General features: G+C 32.2%; 2 protein-coding genes across 3 annotated transcripts; both read right to left on the reverse strand.

Moving 5' to 3' along the window:
• Positions 1 to 3,768: 3,768 nt before the first annotated feature.
• LOC129888762 (MND1-interacting protein 1-like) lies at positions 3,769 to 8,219 on the reverse strand. The gene is made up of 3 exons (XM_055963759.1): positions 8,120 to 8,219; positions 6,307 to 8,007; positions 3,769 to 4,564 (listed from the first exon to the last, which is right to left on the reverse strand). The coding sequence occupies exons 2-3, from the start codon at positions 7,966 to 7,968 to the stop codon at positions 4,055 to 4,057; spliced, it is 2,172 nt and encodes a 723-aa protein (XP_055819734.1). The 5' UTR covers positions 7,969 to 8,007; positions 8,120 to 8,219; the 3' UTR covers positions 3,769 to 4,054.
• Positions 8,220 to 10,486: 2,267 nt separating this feature from the next.
• Positions 10,487 to 14,149, reverse strand: LOC129888763 (plant intracellular Ras-group-related LRR protein 5-like). 2 transcript variants are annotated; one of them, XM_055963761.1, is made up of 4 exons: positions 13,568 to 14,149; positions 11,223 to 12,139; positions 10,719 to 10,852; positions 10,487 to 10,629 (listed from the first exon to the last, which is right to left on the reverse strand). In XM_055963761.1, exons 1-3 carry the CDS (start codon positions 14,049 to 14,051, stop codon positions 10,724 to 10,726), a joined length of 1,530 nt encoding a protein of 509 aa, XP_055819736.1. In that variant the 5' UTR covers positions 14,052 to 14,149; the 3' UTR covers positions 10,487 to 10,629; positions 10,719 to 10,723. The 2 variants fall into 2 exon arrangements, with proteins under 2 accessions (XP_055819736.1, XP_055819735.1); XM_055963760.1 differs by having other exon boundaries at positions 10,487 to 10,852.
• Between the last annotated feature and the right edge of the window lie 9,786 nt (positions 14,150 to 23,935).

Below are 23,935 nucleotides of genomic sequence, written 5' to 3' on the forward strand. Positions count from 1 at the left end.
ATATTTTGATATGCTTATTCGTGTGTTTGGTTTCTTAATCCCCCTTCAAGGTGGTGTAATTATCACTATGTTTTGTAATACATATCAAGATATAATAATTTCTATTGTTCAGGATGTTTTTGTATTGTTTTGAAGTCATTTTATGTCAAATTTTTTTTGTGGAGGAAGAGTGCTTTTACTTTGAGTTGGTGTTTATTTTAAGTCTTTTTAAATATAAAAGTTTACCATTTGCACTTTCAGGAGCTAAAGAGAATTCAAAAGAAACTGAAAAACATATAGAAGGGCCCCTGCTTCTTGCAAAACAGGTATATTTGATCCGACCCATTTATTTATGGATATGATTAGCGTATTTAATTTTTTTTGAACCCCCTTCATAAAATTTCTGGCTCTGCCACTGAATACTACTAGTCCCAAAATCATTCGATTAAGGGTATTATGCTCAGTATGAAAGAAAATATTTTTTAATTTTTTTATGTTTGGTTGGTCAAATATTTTCTCAGAAAAAATAAGGATTATAACTTCCCTATTATGTCCTCCCCACCCTCTACCACACCTGATCGATCTTCACCACCGCCCCTATATCATAGCCCTTATCCCCACCACCCTACACTACCCTCTCCGCTACACCTTCACCTTTTATAGTGTTTGTCTAGATTATATACAAATATTTTTAGGATAATATTTTTTTCTAGCGTATCGAATATAAGAAAATATGTAAGAAAATTATTTATTTTCCTAAATACAGATTTTCTAAGTAAACATTTTCACATCGTATTGAACACATCTTAAAGGTTAAGAAAGAAACATTTCAAGGTAAGAACTTGTAACGACCCATTATGTCGTTTTGAGAACTAGAATTTTTTTTAATTTTATTTTATAAAAGATTCATTCCGTAAATTTTTAATGAGTATTTGGATTAGTCGATAATCATGGTTATTTAGTTGAGGGGTAAATTTAAATAACTAATTTAACTAAGAGGCTAAGTTAATAATTTATTTAATACCCTATACTATTTTATTTATTAAAATAAGTTAGTAGGGTTACACTTTTGGGTCAGAATTTAAAAGGAGAACAAAAAGAGAGTTCTCGCCATTTAGCTTCGGCGCAACAAGAACAAAAACATCACTTGCAGTAGGTAAATCTTAGTCACACCTAGTATTTCTATTGAGAATATTGATAGATGTTATAATTCTATTATTATATGTTTGGTGTGGATAGAGTTAAACTTGAAATAGATTGCAAGGACATTATAAAGTCGTGGTGAATTGTCAATTCTGTTGAGAAGTTTCTGTAAGGACAAGTGGAATAATATTGGATAATGATAACAAATAGTGAATAGTGGAATATTAAGTTAATGATATGATGGTTGCAGGAAGCATGTCCTGAATGTTGCTTCCGTAATTAAAGTATTGGATATGTAGTTTTGGTTAAGAAAATTCTTGCAGTTTATTATATTATATTCCAATATTTTGATATATTGAGATATGTAATATTAGAATATTGTATTATATGAAAATCATTAGGGTTATGATATTGGAGGAAGTGGGGCTTAACCCTAGACTTGAATTTTAGGGAATTAATTATAGAGTTGGGTGAGTTGTTGGATCTAGGTTAAATATATAAATAATATTGGTGTCTACGGACTAATTTACTTATAAATATTATATATTTGATAAATTGGAAACGGCCTGAGGCATTGAAGAAAGGAAGGTCATTGGTGGATTAGCTTGCTTTACTTCGGTTCTTCGATTGAGGTAGATTATGATTTATTCTATATCATAGATAGACTCTTGATAGCGATTGATAGTCATTGAGTAATGTGTGAAGTTAACTATGCATTTAATTGTTGTGGTTTAGATTTTGGTATGTTGTGTGATTGGTCTGAAATCTCAAGACTGTGAAATCTATAATCTGAAAACTGCCCTATCAAAAATGGTGCCTTGAGTAAAGAAGGCTTGATAAAATATTGCTAATGAAGTGGAATGTAATAATAAAGAATGATAAATTAATTATATTGGATCGGGTGTCACGTTCCGATACTGTATATTTGGATCAGGTGTCACGTTCTGATACGGTATTATTGAATCGGGTGTCACGTTCTGATATGGTATTATTGAATCGGGTGTCGCGTTCCGACACGGTATTATTGAATCGGATGTCACATTCCGGCACGGTAATATTAAAGGATAACAACTTAAAATGACTTAGAATGAGAGAATAGAGATGAGAGTATGAGACAGAGGTAGCAGCTAGCAAGTGCAAGTGTGCAACTGGCAACTTATTTATATTTAGGTAAAATTAGGGTCTTATACTCTAAATGGGCTTGGCCTATTTAATTAAATGGGCTTGGCCTATTTAACTAAATGGACTTGTCCTATTGAGGCTTATTTTTAGGTTTATAAATTATAATTACCATACATATTTTATATGTTTAGGGATAAAAATATAATAAAATATAATAAATTCTTAACGGATTAACGGTTTACCCAATAACAAAATTGAGTAATCCCTCCCCCACACCGATAAGCCGTTAATTATAAAATTTAAATTCATTCCCCACCCGCTAATTCGATAACCCAATACCAATAAGTCAATAATCCAATTTTGCGGTTGGATTATCGATAGCGGTCGATTTTGAACAGCCCTAGTAGCATTAAGTCATTTTAATTTGTTTTTTCTTTAATATTACCGTGCCGGAACGTGACACCCGATCCAAATATACCGTATCGGAACGTGACACCCAATCCAAACATACCGTATCGGCTCATGACACCCGATCCAAATATAATTAATTTATCATTCTTTATTATTACATTTTACTTTATTACCAATATTTTATCAAGCCTTCTTTATTCAAGGCACCATTTTTGATAGGGCAATTTCAAGATTATAGATTTCACGGTCTTGAAATTTCAGACCAATCATCACAATTAAATGCATAGTAAACTTCACACATTACTCAATGACTATCAATCACTATTAAGAATCTATCTATGATATAGAATAAACCATAACCTACCTCAACCAAAGAACCGAAGTCAAGCAAACTAATTCTCCAATGTTCTTCCTTTCTTCCACGCCTCCGGATGTTTCCAATTTATCAAGTATGCATAATTCGTAAGTAACGAGTTCGTAGACACACGTATTACAATACTTCTAGTCTAAATTCCAAAAATCCTAGAGCACGAATCTATAATCACGTTCCTAATGTTGATGTCATTAATTTGTCAAGTCTTATATTTCTTAAATTCAAGCCTAGGATTAAATCTCAATTCCTCCAAATAACATAAATTCAATGATATTCATATAATATAATACACTTATTATTTAACTACCTATCTCAATATATCAAAACTTGAATTATAATGTGATAATTAACTAAAAATAACTAAAGGCGAGATAACTATTAGAAACAGTGGCCACGCACTATGCAACCAAATTGCAGAACCCTCCTTTCTTGATGCTCAATTCATTTTCACCTAATAGTACTCATAATGATTACCCAATAATTACTAATATATATGTATTGCCTATCTTAGCAATTAATATGCAGAAGGGAATGGAGTGTATCCATTACCTGAAAGTTGTATATTCGTTGGCTATGCTGCAGTTTATCACGTTCTAGGGCAATACTAATTTCACCAACTTATCTAATATATAGGCTAAGTGGTATAGATTATTAATTAAATTTACACTTTAGCCCACCAACTAAATTAATTATCTAAAGTTACCCTCAACTAAATAACCATAGTTATCGAATAGCCAAAATACCTATTAAAAATTTACAAAATGAGTTTTATAAAATAAAATAAAAACCTAGTACTCAAAACGACCTAGTAGGTCATTACAACATAATGTGCCGCTTGACAAGTATATTCTATGACCATAAGTTTTAAGATACTAAAGTCTATGAGCGTAAGTTTTAAGATAATACAGTAAATAAGACATTGTTTTATAGTCTAAGCGATGGTTTACGAGCATGCTATAAGAAAAGCTGGGATGAGGTCTATGACGTTGCTTACGAGCATGCTATGATAAAAGCCGGGATGAAGGTCTATGATGTTGTTGCACCAAAGACGCGGATCCTCTGTTCAATTGGAACCCGGCAGCATGGACATTTAGCAACTCTTCCCTTCTTCCCAAAGTTGTCGTTGCAGTTTGCACACAGAACTTGATGAGCACAAGGTAGGAAAACAACTGAAACTTCATGCTTCATGCATATGATGCACTCCCTAGAGTCATCCTTCTCGGAAGAATCCTGCTCAAAGCTATCAAACTCACGTAACATCCTTGCAATATCTCCATGGGGGTGCTGCTCCACATTAGAACCTGTTACCAAATTAGCAGACTGATTCTGCAGCTCAGTAGATGCTCTAAGCCGAGAAAGATCCTGTTCAAGCCGTTGCAGGTCATCCTTGTGCCGCTGGAAGTCTATTTCTGCCTTTGAGCGCAATTCCTCAAGCTTTCTTTTGTTGTTAGTCTCAACTGCTTCTTTGAAGCGTCGTTCTTCCTCCACTATTGCCGCTGCTTGCTCCTTAGCATTCCGTTCCTCCTTCCATTTCGCCTGTCAAAAATTAGTAACATTATGTATTAACAAGTTTGTCACGTGGTGTTCAGTTCAGCGCAGGAATTATAACAGTTCAGATTACATAACCTCCAGGAAAGGATAGACTAGAGTAGGAAATAAAAAGACGCATTGATAAGCCTAGGCTCATTGAATTACGCTTTGTGGGGATCTGCCAAAGAGACTTGCTATTGTTCACAAATAACCTTTTTATCCAGTAAAACAAACGTTGAACAAAATATTGGAACAGGATCGATCAAGTAATTCTATATCATAACACAACATGTAGGACACATTTTTCTACTGAAAATTATGTTACAAATCTCATGTAAGGTTTCATAAAATTTATGAAAACAAATTAAAATTTTGTAATGATCATTCAATAACATATTTTCCGACAACTTATCATGAAAGAAAAGAAAGGAGAAAAGAACAAAGAATCAGCCAAGAATTCATGAAAAAATGAACATGAGTACATTTCTTTTCAACCTTTTTCCCCTTTTCGGCAAGAATGAATGACTATGCTTTCGAATGGTTTTGAACATGAAGGGAAGGAAGAGGCTTTTGAAAAGAAAAAAAATATACTCTTCCAAAACGAAACTGAGTTCGACTGTTGGTGGCATTGAAAGAAACTGGAACATGTCTATTGGCTGATAGAAAGCACAAATGGTGCAAAGTTAAGTAATTTCTTTCAAGATGAGGCAAGATGAGGCCTCATCTTATCAAAAGAAAAGGTTTATGAAGTTTAAACTGCATTTTCGAACTACTCAAGTGAAACTTGGGAGAAATATAGTTGCGTATCTCCCAGACATTGGGAACGGAGGGCATTTCAACAATGTACCCAGTGTATCCCACAAGTGGGGTCTGGGGAGGATGGTGTGTATGCAACAGTCTCATCCCTACCTTATAAAGGTATAGAGACATGTCCAAATCCTAAAAGCATAGGAGCGTATGCTGCAATTCCCCCCTTCTTTCTTAGTCCAAAAATTTGCAGCTTCTGACGTAAAACACCATATTTACAACCTCCAGCTTCAATGTGATAAATAGATATAGCTAACAATTTACTGTGGGAAAAAAGAAAAACACAGGGTTTCTGATGACCTGCAAAACTGGTTCGTCAACTCATTGAATAGCTTCATTATAATTAAATGTCTAAATAGTTTACAATATTCACCAACTAGTAGGAGTCCTCGAGGAATACAACAACATGACTAAACAAAAGATCACCCATTCTTGTAGGAATCTTGTCAAACACACTTAGCTTCAGAGTTCTGATGACTCATCCTAGTACTGATCTCATCCAAGCAGCTTAAGTTTGGAATTCTTGATGACATGAGCTGGTAGGATACCATTCCTCACATAATTTATGACCTTTTCTTTTTGTAAAAACACAAGTATTCGGATTTGGGACTGGCTATGGTTTGCACAGGTCATATAGGGAGAGAAGAAACATAAGATCAAAGATAAAACTTAAGTACATGACACATCTTCTCTAAAAGATTTTGCTAGTGACTCTGGATAATTCATGATATGAAGAAAAGCAAATATCTGAGGCTAGGAAACGAAAATGCTTCCAATAACGACGAGCCTTTATGAAGCACCAAAGGTATGCCACATAATATGAGGACACAAGAATCTTAAACCAATTCTCAAACAGTAATGTATAATATTGTTCGCATTTCCACTGCAAGATTAACAATAACAAGTAAACATCAAGGAGAAAAAGAGATGAAAGATCACACCTCAGCGTCCTTTTGAGCTACCTCTAACTGAACCAGCTGGTTTTGCAAGTCTGAGATCTTTTGTTTCTCTGCTGCAATATCCTCCTGAAGCTTCTTTTTCTGTTTTTCCCAAACACCAAGCTTCTTAATGCACTTTTTCTCCCTTTTTGCAGCTTCCATGCATGTTTTTGCAGATTCCGAAGCACTTAGCTTTGCGGCCTCCATCTCCGCCCTCATTTCTGCATTCTCGTCCTCAATTCTTTTCACAGACAAGTTTGCCCTGTCAACTTTCGCACTAGCTGTTCTTAAAGCAGTCTCCATGTCCGATAATCTCTTCATGGTAGAATCTTCTATAACCGGTTTACCATTCTTCAGTCTCTGGATATCTTCCTTCTCCATCCTCAATGTTTTCAGTTCTGTCAAGTCATGGCTAAGCTTCCTAGCAGCCTGCATAGCTTTTTGGTGTGCCCAATCTTTCCTTTCCTTGACCTGTCTCTCAAGATCTTTTATCTGATCGAGCAAACTCAGAATCATCTCATCTTTCTGGTCCAGATCCTTGTTGCCCTGCTGCTGTGTATTTTCATCAAGATTCAAATCTTGAAATTTACCTACCACAGTGTTAACCACATCTTGACTTTTCGAAGTTTGTGAGTCACCCAACTGTGCAAGTCCACTTGATTGATTCCCATCAGCCAAAGAACTAGAGGAAGCCCGGGACTGGTTCTGCATATATTTAGGGTTTGACCTAAATCCAGCTGTAAATGCAGCTACATTTCTCTTTAGCATGGTTTTCATCGACGGAGTAAGGTTAAACCTCTTAGGACAATCGATCTCTTTCTGTGAACTAGAATCAGCGGTAATTGCAAAAGAGCTATTCAACGGAATCGCACTAGCAGTGCTATTCCCAAAACCCCAGCCGCCATGAAACCTACACATCGCAGGCACAACCCCAATAGGACCAGTAGCAACACCCTCCACATTAGCACTACTACTACCACCACCACCACTCACCGACCCACTAATACGACCACTCCCATCAGGAATTTCCATCACACTCGCCCTACCTACATGAAGATCACTAACCAACAAACACCACATCGCGTCTGCTTTACTTAAATGTGGTTTCATTTGTTGCAACAAGCAAATCATACCCGCTAACGAATACTCCTCAAGTTGTCTTAAATCAACAAAAGATTGGTCTGATTCATCCAAACTCAAACAACTCCCGCTATTCACATACCCATTATTCAAATACGACAACGAGTTATGTAATATATTCGTAAGCACATCCATCCCACCATAACAATGACCATTTTTCAATATAGCTTTCATTGCAACTTCCTCATCATAACCCAAATCCATAAGTTTAGTAATAGCCTCACTATACAAAATTTCCAAATTTTGTAACAAGATATCCTCCAACTGATCCTCAGTACAACAATTCAACCCACTCTCATCAATCCCCAAACCCAAACCCGAATCCCCATCTGACCCGACGTTAATCGGGTTTTTCTGTTGAGCTAAATCACTCTCAGAATTCAATTGACAAACCCCAGATTCAGAAATTCTAGAAAAATCTACAGAATTACTGTTACTGCTGATTTGGGTATTATTGTTATCATGATCGGTTCTCACCGATCTTGATCTTCGATTGTTTCTTATATACTTTTCTTTAGAACTCATTTGGGAATTTGAATTTTCACTAAAAACATCAAAATGAACCTGCAAAAAGGGCAAAACACAAAAGCAACAAAACTAAAAATTGAATCTTTTTTTTCAAGAATCAAGAATTGATTGAAGTTTATATGATTTTAGATGAAGAAAAAAGACTTACAGCTTTGTGATTATCGCCTTCTTCGATGGTTTTTTTTTCTTTCCAGCGGTTACAGATAGAGAGAATTTGGGAAGTGAAGGTTTACAAATGCCAACACAGAGAGAATTGGACACATATATATATATGTGTGGAAGCTTCTAGAAAGCTTCTATGGGCTTGTTATGGGCTTGGGAGATGTATTAATGATTGGGTTTAAGAAATTTCACCATTTTGAGAAATTTAACATAAATAGCGGTCTGCGTAAAAGGATACGATACGTATTAAAATTTTGATGATTTTTTGGAATTTGTGACAAATTTATCTATCAGAGAAACTATTGGTGATTAATCAGAAGTTATGAATAGTTTATTTTACAGTGTGACACAATATATTGATGGGTTGGGTTTAAGAAATTTCACTATTAAACAAAATTAACATAAATGCTTGCACGTGTAAAAGGATATAATACGTATTAAAGTTCTTGTGATTCGTTGAGACTTATGGCAAATCTAATTCAGGAAAAGGTATTGGTGATAATACATACTTTGCATTTGAAGAGGAAATATGAAAATAATATAGGAAAAACAAAACAAAATGGTATCTAAAGCTCCTTGTGATCCACAACATAATTTATACTAATATTCTTTATTTTTTGAGACTTTATGATTAACCCATCTAAAAGCTCCTTATGATCTATTAGATTATTTTTTTTACTAAATTCCAGTGATCTATTGTGATTTATGACAAAATAAGTTTTCTAGTGATTTGTTAGGTATTGAATTCTAACTTTTATCGTAAAAGTTATTAGCGAAACTTTTTAATTTAGACGAGATCTAATTTGAAGAGGGAATGTGAAAATAAAATAGGAAAAAATAGTGTATATTTATAGATGGTCAAACAAGTTATTTTTAAATATCTCTTATGAATTAGTTCTAACAAATAGTTTTTGAATCCTGTATATCCATTTCATAAAAGGAATTAACAAGACAAATAAGTATTATTAGGTCAATAATTATATAAAATTAAGACCAAGGGTAAATTGAAAAATGGAGATACCTTAACAAACTAATCGCATTAGTCAAATATAAATGAAAGTCGATTAGAGGGACTCTCGTTCAACGAATTAAAAATACATCAAAAATAATATATTGATGAATCTCAAAAGCTCTTATTGATAATACCTTTTGACACTTTGATATTGACTTCTCATTTTAGGGTTAAAGAAGGTCATATGAATTAATTTAATTATTAAAATATCACACGTCTCTATCTAAGACTTCAACATCATAATTCTATTTTTATCTAAAGTGTGAAGTAAATGAATTTCTAAAAGTGGTATTTCACAAAATTAGAAAGAAAAAAAATCACACCAAATTAGTTTGTAAGTATTATTTTTTATTTTTCACTTGTGTTCAATATTTTAAAAAAAATTTAATTAGTTGTGACGGGAGATCCATTAAAGAGGAATTTGTCTCAATGTTTTTTTTTTCGTTTTTTTTTTTATGTATTTGATGTATTCTTTAGTATTAAGTAGAATTTTTTGTGTTACCATTTTTAAAATTTGATGAGACGTTTTTGATGTATATAGCTTATGTATTCTTCATACCTTGGCGATTCACTAAGATATACATAAGTGGTTTCTATCCTTCTGTATAAGTCCTTTAAATTTGTCAAAGTAAGCATTATTTATCTTCATGAAATGTTTAACAAACTATGTAAGTTAGATTTAATGAGATCTCTAAAAAAAGGGAATTTTGTGGGAACTTATATTGAAGGTATAATTTTTGCAGTTTCTATCAAAAAATTGCTCTATTTCTAGAGTCTAATAAATAAATAAAAATTAAATGTGCAATTTCTATTATGTTTGGTTTTTTTTTATGTTTAGCAAAATGTTGTGTTGCAAATTTTAGGATTTGATGAGAGACTTTTCTAGTGTTTAAAAAAGAGCAATCCGTGGAGCATTTTCTTATTATGTACTTCTTTTTGGCTAAATCTTTTTTTTTTCCGGCTAGCTCTAGCCCTAGTAGAGGTCCGCTGACAAAGAAGAGCTCTACCGGTCTCTCCTTTTTTTGATTCCTTCAAAGAGACGAAGCATAATGAATTCACACAAGGTTCGTGTGTGTTGTAGGCAGTTTACCCTAATGTAAGCATTAGTGGCTAAGTCCATGGTTCGAACCCGTGACCTATATATCACACGGAAACAATTGTATTTTTACAATTAGAAATGAGAAACATATCTTCACTCAGTTCAAGTCTTAAAAGAAACAGTATTTACACTATATGATAAATGCAGCATTCTAGCTAGCTATATCATTACAGTTTGGAGCAACTTTTTATACATGTATATATGTATATCTAGCTAGCTATATATATATATATATATATATATATATATATATATATATATATATATATATATATATATAGAAGTCATGAACCTGGATTGCTTTGATAGATTCTGAAGGTATCCGACACCTCCCACTGAGGCGAATCCAAGATCTAGAGTCAGCGGATTCAAAATGAGCGGGATCCTATTATATGTATAAGCTTTCAAATGCTATTCACAGTTTATACATATAGTTCGATCCGAAAGTAATAGGTTTAGTTGAACCCATAGTACCTGCTCTAGATCCGCCTCTTCCTCTCGGTGTTAGGAAATAGGCAACTCAGAGAAAAGAAAGCTCTCCTTTTCTTTGGCCGCTGCAATTGAAGCTCGTTCTTAGCGACGAAATCAGCCATGTACTCTACAACAACCTGATGGAAAGAAAAAGATGAAAACAAAACAAGTTAAAATCTAGAGATAATGGTCAAAAACACACCTGAACTATCGTAAGTTTTACGAGTTTCACACCTAAACTATTCGAGCTTCATCACCATGGATCTATGTATTAAAACACACCTCAACGGCTAAACCGTCAGTTTTTTCCTTTTCCTATGTGATAGTTGTGGTGTGGTTTAATACATAGATGGAGATAGTTTATGTAGGAAAAGGGAAGAGTTGATAGTGTTGGGTGTGAAACTCGCGAAATGGCGATAGTTCAGGTATGTTTTTGACTATTAACTCTAAAAACTACCATAAAGACTAAGTTTGATTGACAGGAAACACAGTAAGCATAATAATTACCTGAGCCCCTAGCTTTATCATTTGCCTTGGTGGTACTTCTAGTGGAGTCTCATCAGCTCGAAAAGTTTTCAACTTTGACAAGAGCCTGAAGGAGTCGGGCAGCGTTCTTATTTGACTGTTGCTAATATCAAGCTCTTCAAGATTCTCAAGGTTCCCGATTGATCTTGGTAAAGTTCTCAAGTCTGCAAAGTTGTTTGCAAGATTAAGCTTTTCCAAGCTGACAGCAAAACAGAATGTTTCGGGTATGTTTTCAACTTCATTGAAGCTAAGATCAAGTTCCCTGAGGCGAGAAAGATTCCCAATTGTCGTTGGTAATCCTTTAATTCTGTTAATGTGCAGCGTAAGAATCTCCAAGTGTTCGAGCATTCCCATCGCTTCAGGGAGAGCTTTAAGCTGATTAAAATCCAATCTCAGCTCTACAAGGGAAGAACAAAATCCTATCGTGTAAGGAAGTTCCTCGAGCTGATTTGTTTCCACGTTTAGTCTCTTCAAGGAAGTTAAGTTCCCAACGAAATCAGGCAAACGAGAGAATCTGTTCGAACCCAAATCAAGATTGATCAGATTTACTAAGTTCCTGAAAGAAGCTGGCAGCGATTTCAACCTGTTCGCGTGAAGGTCGAGATCAGTCAAATTGATTAGCTCACCAAATGAATCAGGAAGGTTTATAATTTGGTTGGAGTGAAGATCGAGCTTCGTTAAAGCATTAAGGCTACCAATGGTAGTTGGAAGAGCCATAATTTGGTTATCGGCAACGTTTAGCTCAGTGACATTCACCAATTTCCCAAGTGACAATGGAAGCCATTCAATCTTGTCCATTAACTTGTTGTGAAGATCAACAACTCTTGCTCTAGTTTTGGCAGCATTTTCAATCAGGGCAGCTACTTTCATTAAACTGTACTTCTCTTTCTGCTTGATCCCTAAAGACAATTATACAACAATTAAGACATAGTATAATTGAATGTCATATCAATGATGAGCCAGGACTTTTACTAAGAGGATTCAAAATTCAGAGAAGTAAACACACAAAGAAAGCAAGAGGATTCAACATATATTATACACAACAACAACTACGCCTTGGTCCCAAACAACATATATAGTGTATATACATAAAAAGAAATTGACCTGTTTGCACATTATAATTTTCCGATGAAGGGATATCAATAGCTTCGTCACTGCCACACATACTGACCTATACCTGGAAACCTAATAGATTAGTTGACATACATAGCAAGCTAGCACCATCACTAAAAAGGAAAAAGAATCATGCAAGCTAGGATATAAGTTCCAAGAGAGAGACCAGAAAGAAAAACTCTAAATGATGTTTTTCCATCAATCTAAACATTGACGTCCAACAACAACTACGCCCCAATCCCAAACAAAGGGGTATATCAATAGCTCCGCCACTGCCACACATACTGACCTGTATCTGGAAACCTAGTAGATTAGTCGACATACATAGCAAGGAAAAAGAATCATACAAGCTAGGATTCAAGTTCCAAGAAAGACCAGAAGGACAAACTATAAATGATGTTTTCCATCAATCTAAGTTGGTGTTTGGCTATAGATTTTGGGGGTATATTTTGAAAATTTATCTTCAAATGTCTGTTTCGCCATGAAATTTTCCAATATTTTCAAGTTCTCAAGTTTTTGGGACTTACCACTCACAAAACATCAAATCTTTTTCCAAGTAAAATATATATATCCAAAACAAAACTTTAAATTTCAAAAATCACAACTTTAAAAGCTCAAATTTCAAGTTTCTGACTTCAAAATGTATGACCAAACGGGAGCTAAACCTTGGCATATATGTGTTGGTGAGCTGTAGCTGGTCCCAAACACAGTGGTGAAACCAGTAATTTTGCTAAGAAAGTCTGAGATTTACAACAAAATACTACGATAATCAAAGTACAAGCAACAACAGAACAACATAAACAGAAGGACAAGAAACCACATAAGCAACACTAGGACTACTAGTATGGATAGATAGCAAGACAACGCACTACTGCCTACTAACCTCTAGCCTAATCCGTGCTCTTCACAACCTCCACAACTCACAAGCAAGCAAAAAGTTGAAATCTTGGACACACACAAAAAAAGAATAAATGAAAGTGACCGCATAACAAAGCATTCTGAACATCAACTACAACAAAATAATACGATAACCTAAGTACAAGCAACAACAAATAGTAACATAAGGACAAGAAACCACATAAGCAATACTACGACCACCAGTATGGACAGATAGCAAGACAACACACCACCTACACAACCTCCACAGCTCACAAGCAAGCAAAAAGTTGAAATCTTGGACACAAAAATACAAAAAGAGAATAAAATATGCAAACCTGAAGAAGAAACAGTAATCTTTTCACAACTTGTAACCAAACCCTTCTTCAAAATCTCATCTTTTATTCCAACTTCACCAATTGGGTCCTCAAAAGAATTGATTTTTCCCATCTGGGTAACTCCAGAAATCAATTCTGTAGCTTTCTGAATCAACCCATCAAAATCTTGATAAGTCTTATCAAGTTCAATTAACTGAACAGCCTCTTTCCTCTGTTCTTTGCTTTGGAACAAAACCATAGCTTTTCTTACTTCTTGTAGTACAGAGTAAAGCTCAGCTGGAACATCTTTTTCTGGTTCCACTACTTTCTTGGAAATTTCATCAAGCTCTATTTTTTCTTCTGTTTCTACTGATTTAATTACAGAAATTGAAGCTTCAATTTCTAAAATGGAAGGTCTTGGGGGTAGTGATTTGTAGATTCTTGTGATTTCTTCTATGATTTTTGCACAGACGGGTGATGGGTTTTTTGTGATTGGTGTAGCCATGGTGATTTTCTTGATTCTCGGTGAGCAGAGAAGAAATGATTGAGAAATTAATAGATAGTAGTAGTTTATTTGGATTGTGTGTTGACTGTGTTTTGTGATGTTATGTTTGTAACTATATAACATGGGTTGTGCTCGCATTGATTTTGAATTTGAGCTTTGAATATAAAAAAAAAATTGTTCGGAGTATCATTTCTGAATAGGTCTGCAGCAAGCGATCCGAATTTAGTTAGAATTCCACGAGATCCGGACATCGAGTGAAAAATCTAAAAAAAATAAAATATATATATATATATATATATATATAACTATTAGACATTTTCAACTTAAATTTAAATTTATGATAACTATACTTTCTCCAATAGTTGAGCATCTGGATCATTAGTTGATAAGTCATACGAGAGAAACATTTATAAAATTTTACTATTTTCGTGAAAAGGAGTTTTCAAAATTTTAAACTAAAATCTTTTAATAAAAATATTTTATTATGTATTATATTGAACTGAAATTAATCATAATTTAACTGTCTAAATGAAATTAAGAAGTTGTTGATGTATTAAGTTTTCTATTTATATATGATTTAACAATTGAAGATTAAACATTACACTAGTTAAAATTTTGATGAATATTTATTGTATACCATTACCATAAGGTTAAGTTTGCCTATAATAATAAATGATATTACTTCATTTAAATTAAATTCTTAGTATATTCAATTAAAAGAACCTATAACTATTTTAGGTTTAACCGATTTGAATTCTTGACCAATCATATTTGATTATTTGTTATATTGTTTCCTATGAATAGTTTATGTAAAATTCAAATCAAAATCTTATAGAGGTCATGGATGAGCTCAAGATTATTTTTAAAAAATTGTTTCCTTCTAAGTTACTTTTGTGATTTATACGTTATGATTCAAGTCGCAAAATTAGTTATTGATATTTATATTAAAATAGATTGTCTAAATTATAGTTTTTAGGAGTGTGGATCTTTTTGAATTCTGCATAAATATCGAATGTTTTGTGCATTAGATTTTTTTATTTCCTACTAATATTTTATATTGGACCAATTACAATTCTTGGCCAATCATATTCAGTGCTTAAGAGTAAACAACATTATCTGCTTTTGGAAGTGTTTTAGGACAGGCTTTATTTGATATTAAATTATTAATTTCGATGATATTTAATATTTAATGTTTCCATGTGTGGATAATGGATTCGTTAATAATCATTGTTGTGTTCTTATCTACTTACATTATAGTCAAATAAAATTTATCAACTCTCAAAAATTGTTAGTCAAAATATCAGAAGAATGTTATATTTATTATAAAAGAATACAAAGTAGTGGATGCTCCATTTTCAAAATTTGATCCACGGCTTATTTTTTTTTATCTTTCTTCTACTGTATCTGGCTATAAATAGCTTCTTTGCAGTATGTAATGTACATATCGATACTCAATTCTCTCAACTTTCTCTCTTTCTCTTACTATTTCTGTTTCAGTTTTCCTTTATTTTTAATTTGCTAAGTTAGTTTGTTTTATAACACGTTATCAACACGAGATTTTATCACTTTGAGTTATTTTAAAAAGATAACAAAAGGATAAGAATTTTATTTTCTTAAAATGTTTAATATCTCTAAACTTGAATTTGTTGCTCTTGATATATCTGAAAAAGGTTACTCATCATGAGCATTAGATGTCGAAATACACCTAGAATCGATGGGTCTGGCAGACACCATCAAAGATGACAATATGGCATCTAGTCAAGACCGTGCCAAAGCCATGATATTTCTCTGTCATCATCGTGACGAGGGGTTAAAATTACAGTATCTCATATTAAAAGACCTTCTTAAACTGTAGAAGAATATAAAAGAAAGATATGACCATTTGAAGTTGGTCATCCTTCCACAGGCACATCATGATTGGCTCAATTTAAGATTGATGAATTTTAAAAATATAACTGAATATAATTTTGTCTTGTTTAGAATTATAGCACAGTTAAATTTATGCGGAGAAGAAATCATTGAACAAGACAAACTTGAAAAAATATACTCCACATTTTCACCTGCGAATATGCTCCTGTAGCAGCAATATCGCGAAAAGAGTTTAAAAAAATATTCTGAATTACTTTCTCACTTTCTTATCGCTGAACGACATAACGAACTGTTAATAAAAAATCATGATAGTCGGCACGTTGGTTCCTTGCCACTCCTGAAGTGAATCAGGCAAACTATAACCAACGAGAAAGAGGTCGTGGCCTCAATCGTGATCGTGGTCGTGGTCGAAGAAGAAATTACAATCATAATACTTGGCTGACACCGAGAAATGACCAGCAATATAAAAAAAGAGTGAAAAGCAAGAATCTATACCAAAGAAAAATTCAGAAAGTATATGTCATAAATATGGAGGTATGGGGCACTACACTAGTCACGGACCTATCGATCATTAAAACGTCTGGTTCAACTATATCAGGCATACTTGAAGAGAGCAGAAAATAATCTAGAGATAAATTTTATCTCTGAAGACAATATTGAGCCTATGCAGCTGGATGTAGCTGATTTTTTTAGTTTTTCAGAAGCAAATATGAATATTGATAAGCCTCATAATATTTAAATAATTTTATTTTTATTTATCTGTACTAAATAATATGTTTATATTTTTCTAATTCATGTAAATAAATAAAAATTGTATAATGAGCCATGTTTTATTTATAATATTTATTTTATTTCTTTTTAAAGAAAAATATGAATATGCCTCAAATTTTGTTTGGATCAATGATCAATCACGAGGATATTTGTGTAATTGATAGTGGAACGACTCATGCCATTTTTAAAGACGATAAATATTTTTCCTACTTGCTTAGAAGAAAAACAAATGTTACTACAATTTTTGATAATTAGAAAATAATTGAAGGCTCCGGAAGAGCTACTATATTTCTGCCTAAGGGGACAAAGATTGTTATAGAAGATGCATTGTTCTCTTCTAAATCCCAAGAAACTTATTAAGTTTTAAATATATTTGTGAAAATAGATATCATGTTGAGACACTAAATGAAATGAATATTGAATACCTTGGTTTAACTAAGAGTGTCTCAGGCCAGAAATATATTTTAAAAAAATTATCAACTTTATCGTCTGGCCTATATTATGCAGATATTAGTGCAATTGAAGCACATTTGATCGTAAACCAGAAGTTTACTGATCTAAATACATTTGTGTTATGTCATGATCGAATAGGACATCCTAGATCAATAATGATGAAACGAATTCTTGAAAATTCAACTGGACATTCGTTAAAGATCCAAAGATTCTTACGAATGATGAATTTTCCTATGTTGCTTGTTATCAAGGTAAATTAATTGCTAAACTATCAACCCTGAAAGTTGGCATCGAATCTTCTACCTTTTTAGAGCATATACATGGGGATATATATAGACCTATTCATCCATCTAGTGGATTGTTTAGATATTTTATGATCCTAATAGATACATCATCAAGATGGTCTTATGTGTGCCTCTTATCATCCCGCAATCTGGCGTTTGCGAAGTTATTAGAATAAATAATAAGATTAAGGGCGCAATTCTCAGATTATTCAATTAAAGTTATTCGCCTTAATAATGATGGAGAATTTACATCCCATATTTTTGATGATTATTGCTTATCAATTGTGATAAAAATTGAACATCCTGTTGCTCATGTTCATACTCAAAAATGGTTTTGCGGAGTCATTTATTAAGCGCTTACAATTGATAGTAAGACCTCTACTTATGAAAACAAAATTGTCGACTATTATTTGGGATCATGATATCTTACATGCAACAATATTTTTACATCTTAGACCGATAAATTATAATAAATACTCTTCGTCGCAATTAGTATTTGGTCATGAGCCAAATATAACCATCTATGAATTTTTAGTTGTGCGGTATATGTGTCTGTAGCACCACCACAACATACAAAGATGGACCATCAACGAAGGTTAGGCATATATGTTGGGTTTGACTCACCCTCCATAATTTGCTACCTTGAACCGTTGATAGGAGACTTATTTACTGCTCGATTTGTAGATTGTCGGTTTGATGAAACAACTTTTTCGCAATTAGAGAGAGAGAAAAAGGAACCCGAAAGAGAAATTGCGTGAAAAGTTTCATCACTATCTCATTTTGATCCACGTACCTGCACATGTGAGCAGGAGGTCCAGAAGATCATACATTTATAGAAAATAGAAAATCAAATACCAGACGCATTTACTAATTTGAAACAAATAACTAAGTCACATATCCCTGCAGTGAATATGTCTACACATATTCCTGTAGTGAATGTGTCTATCTGGATTGATGTCCCAAAAGGATCATCTACTAGTATCATAGCTTCTGAATCTCAAACACGTCTGAAGCGTGGTAGACCATTCGGTTCAAAGGATAAAAATCATAGAAAGAGAAGCATGAGAAATAATAAAGATGATACTACAAAAGAACCTCCTGAAGAAGGCCAAGATTTGAGTAATCTTGATATTTCTGAAGAAATCAGTGAATCCGAGACTCAAGTGAATGAAGAACTTTCAATAAGTTCTACCAGTGATGAGATAAATTTAAATCGATCAAAAATTACGATAGATAGTGTTTTTGCATATAATGTTGCACTTAACCTCATGCAAGATAGTGAAAGTCTTGAGCCTAAATTCGTCGAAAAATATCGACGTAGATGTGATTGGCCAGAATGGCAAAAGGCAATTCAATCAGAGTTAGACTCACTTGCTAAACGTGAGGTTTTTAGACCTGTAGTCCAAACCCCTGAAGGTGTAAAATCAGTTGGCTATAAATGGGTTTTTGTGAGAAAATAAAATGAGATAAATGAAATTGTAAGATACAAGGCACGCCTTGTTGCACAAGAATTCTCTCAAAGACCTGGGATCAACTATGAAGAAACATATTCACCTGTTATAGATGGAATAACTTTTCGATATCTCATTAGTTTAGTTGTACATAAAAATTTTGAAATACATCTAATGGATGTAGTTACAGCTTACCTTTATGGTTCACTTGATAATGAAATTTACATGAAAATTCTAGAAGAATTAAAATTTCCTAAAGCATGTACTAAGTCTCGGAAAATGTACTCAATCAAATTGCAAAGATCGTTATATGGTCTAAAACAATCAGGGTGTATGTGGTATAAGCGCCTTAGTGAGTACTTGATAAATGAAGGTTATATAAATAATGTCATATATCCATGTATTTTTATTAAGAAAACAGAATCAAAATTTATTATACTCGATGTTTATGTTGATGACATAAATCTCATTGGAACCCCTGAAGAGGTCCGAAAGGAGATTGAATAACTAAAGAAAGAATTTGAGATAAAAGATCTTGGAAAGACAAAATTTTGTCTGGGTCTGCAAATTGAACATTTAACATACGAAATTTTTGCCCACTAATCTGCCTATATTGAGATACTCTTAAAATAATTTTACATGGACAAAGTACATCCATTAAGCACTCCAATGATTGTTCGATCACTTGAAGTGGATAAAGATCTATTTCGACCTACAGAAGAGAATGATGAACTTCTTGGTCCTGAAGTATCATATCTCAGTGCTATTGGTGCACTTATGTATCTTGCTAACGCAATCAGGCCTGATATAATATTTTTTTTAATTTGCTGGCAGTGTATAGTTCATCCCCAACACGAAGACATTGGAAAGATATCAAACATATTTTGCGATACCTAAAGGGTACCATTGATATGAGTTTGTTTTATACTAACAAAGGCCGTGCAGACATTATTAGTTATGCAGATGCATGTTATTTATCAGACCCACATAAAGCTCGATCTCAAATAGGTCATCTATTTACATACGGAGGAACTGCTATATCATGACGATCTACAAAACAATCTATTATTACTACTTCTTCAAAACATGCTGAAATAATAGAAAAAATCATGAAGTAAGTACAGAATGTGTGTGGTTGAGATCAATGATACAGTTCATCAAAGAAAGATGCAGCTTGGAAAATGATGTCAAAGTACCCACAGTTATATCCAAAGACAATGTTGCATGCATAGCTCAATTGAAAGGTAGCTTCATAAAAGGAGACAGAACGAAACATATTTCATCAAAATTATTCTTTACACATGATATCCAGAAGAATGGTGATATTAATGTACAACAAGTTCGTTCGAGTGATAATCTTGCAGATTTATTCACAAAGACATTACCAACATCAACTTTTGAAAAGCTAAGATATAAGATTGAAATGCGTCGTCTCCAAAATATCAAATGAAGTTTTCATCAGAGGGAGTAAAATACGCGCTGTACTTTTTTTCCCTTAACCAAGATTTTGTCCCACTGGATTTTTCTGGTAAGGTTTTTAATGAGGCAGCACTCAAGGCATATTACCAGATTTGTGCACTCTTTCTCCTTCACTAGGCTTTTTCCCAGTGGGTTTTTCCTAGTTAGGTTTTAACAAAACACAACATCTATGAGTGTTCAGAATAACTATATATATTTGTTCTTTCATTAGATTTTTTTTTTTGTCATGGACATCTAAGGGGGAGTATTATAAAAGAAAGCAAAGTAGTGATGCTCCATTTTCAAAATGGGACCCACTACTTATTCTCCCTTATCTTTCTCCTACTGCACTTGGCTATAAATAGCCTCTTTGCAGTATATAATGTACATACCGATACTCAATTCTCTCAACTTTCTCTCTTTCTCTTACCATTTCTGTTTCTATCTTCCTTTATTTTTAATTTGCTACGTTAGTTTGTTTTATAACAATATTTGTATTTGAATTTTTCTTGATATATATAAATTATGAGTGTGTTTTGGGGAGGAAAATATTTTTTGAAAAATCAACATGAGAAAGTTGTAAATTCTACGAAAAGTTTCGCGAAACAAAGGTGTTAATTGAAAACTTAAATTATGAAAATTAAGATACACAATACAACATAACAAACACAACATATCTTATATATTCTCACAAATATAGTGGCGTAGCCACATGCAGTGAACGATAGTCAGTTGAACACCATCCATCAAAAACTTGTATTATGTATATAAAAAATTATACAAAGTATATAGATTAAAAATTACTTTTTAAACATATATTTATTAAATTTTGAACGCCTTTAACAAAAATTTTGATTTCGCCACTGCACAAATAGGGTCTGGGGAAGATATGCAGACATTATCGTGTACTTTATAAGGTAAAAAAAATTATTTCCAACATACTCTTGATTCAAAAAAGTAAAAGTAAGATAAAATTATAAACTACAAAGTTTGCTACCACAAGAGAAGTTAAAATGATATTACATGAGATTTATGATATGCTTAAATGTAGAATTTCAACTCAAACAACATATTTAGTGTCTTAGTGTAGTCATACAAGTGAAGTTTGGAGAGGATGACATATAGCCTTTTTTTATTTTGTGAAAATAGATAAAAAAAAATTGAGAGACCCTCGATTTAAATAAAGTATATCAAAATAATATACCAAAGAAAATATATAGTAGTAAAAGAATTTCAATATTATAAGAGAATTATATTATGCTAGATAAAAAAAATATAACATATAGAATTCAATATTAGGAGTCAACATTTCTATTACATAATTTGTCCATCTCCTTCGTTTTGAAAATGTTTGACTATTCCATTAGTTTATATACAATATATTTATAATTTCAATATTATTAAATAATTTTAATTTGAACTTTGATGTTATGCTTTCTCTATCACATTAATTAAGCTTCAAGCCTTATTTTAATGTTTTCCTAATTTGAATTATTGGGTTATGCCTAAAAATTACTACATATTACTTTTTAGTTTTCCAATTCACATTATGTGACGATGTATGAATAAACACAATTTTAAAGATGTAAATTCACGTCATATATTACCACATTTTCACAAGAGAACCTTTTTATATATAAATTAAAAATATTATATTTATCATGTCAATTTATATGACACTTTTTTTTCTAGTTAATTCGTATAAAATAAACATATTTAAATATTTAATAATAATTTAATTTTAAATATTTTATACATTTTTAATGAGATGATTTATAGTCATATAAATTTTTATAGCTTATTTTAGATCATATTTTTCTCTTTAAATTTCGAATCTAATCAAACACATTCACATACATTAAGATGAATAAAGTAGTTACAAAGTTAATTTGAGGAAAAAAATAACTTGTATTAAATATTCTTAGAAGATAGAAGTGTAAAAATGAAAAAAAAGGAGTTGTTTTTAGTTTCTCAATCGGTATTCGATATTCATTTTAGTATTTGGCTAATTCACATTCACACGAAAAAGTTTCACTTTAAGGATAAAATATTTTTTAAAAAACAAAACAATGCCTTTAACTTTAGGTTCGACCCCAATTTTGAATGTGCATTACTAGACACATAAATTTGTATAAAGTTGAACAAGTAGACAAACATGTCCTACATGTTAATTTGCATGAGATACAATTAAACTGATTTATATTACATAATATATTGTCACATATATCCACTTATTCAACTTTGTACAAATTTAAATATCCATTTATGCGTATCCAAAATTACAACAACAACAACATACCTAGTGAAATCCCATTAAGTGGGTATGTAGAAGGTAGAGTATACACAAATCTTATCACTATCTAAAAGAGGTAGAGAGACTGTTTTCGAAAGACCCTAGGCTCAAGTGCCTCAAACCCAAGTAAAGGAGAAAGAAGAAACAATGACGAAAGCATAGTAGTTAAAAAGAACGGAAAATGGTCAAAATTACCCCTGAACTTTGAAAAATAGTTTATTCATGCCCTTCGTTATACTTTAGGGCCAATTATACCCTTATTGTTATACTTTAGGCCAAATATGCCCTTGAGTATAACAGAGTGCCACGTGTCGGCCTCTCAGTGGCCAACTTATTTTCTCTTTTAAATATGTTTTTTTATTTATTTTTAAATTTGTTTTTTATTTGTTTTTAAATCTGTTTTTAAAATTTATTTTTTTAAATCTATTTTTAAAATATGTTAATTTTTAAAAACAGATTTTTTTTAAAAAAAAGATAAAAAACAGATTTAAAAAAAAAGATTTTTTTAAAAAAAGATTAAAAAAAGATTTTAAAATAAAAAAGATAAAAAACAGATTTTTTTTAAAAAAAGATTAAAAAACATATTTTAAAATAAAAAGATTTTAAATCTGTTTTTAAAATTTATTTTTTTAAATCTATTTTTTAAAATATGTTTTTTATTTGTTTTTAAAATCTTTCTTTTTTTTAAATCTTTTTTTTTATCTTTTTAAAAAAAATCTGTTTTTTTTTAAATTTAACATATTTAAAAAAATAGATTTTAAAAAATAAATTTTAAAAACAGATTTAAAAACAAATAAAAATACACATTTAAAAAGGAAAATAAGTTGTCCACTGAGAGGCCGACACGTGGCACTCTGTTATACTCAAGGGCATATTTGGCCCAAAGTATAATAATAAGGGTATAATTGGCCCTAAAGTATAACGAAGGGCATGAATAAACTATTTTTCAAAGTTCAGGGGTAATTTTGACCCTTTTCCGTAAAAAGAAAGGCAATGTAAAATCTATAAGAAAGAATCAATAACAACAGTAAAATAGTGTGATAATTGAAACACAATACAGAACATAAAACAAGACAACACTTCACCTTATTACCTTTCTACCCTAATACGTGTCCTCCACTCCTTCTTATCTAGAGTCACGTCCTTGATCATATAAAGTTGCGTCAAATTCTGTCTAATCATTTCTCCCTAATATTTCTTCTATCTACCTCTACCCTTGCGGATACCCCTACAACTAGCCTCTCGTATATCAAATTTAAAACCATATTTAGGAATCATGCCTAAAAATAACTTAAAATCTCATAC

This window comes from Solanum dulcamara, chromosome 5 (genome assembly GCF_947179165.1).
Source record: "Solanum dulcamara chromosome 5, daSolDulc1.2, whole genome shotgun sequence".
NCBI classification, from domain to species: Eukaryota; Viridiplantae; Streptophyta; class Magnoliopsida; order Solanales; family Solanaceae; genus Solanum; species Solanum dulcamara.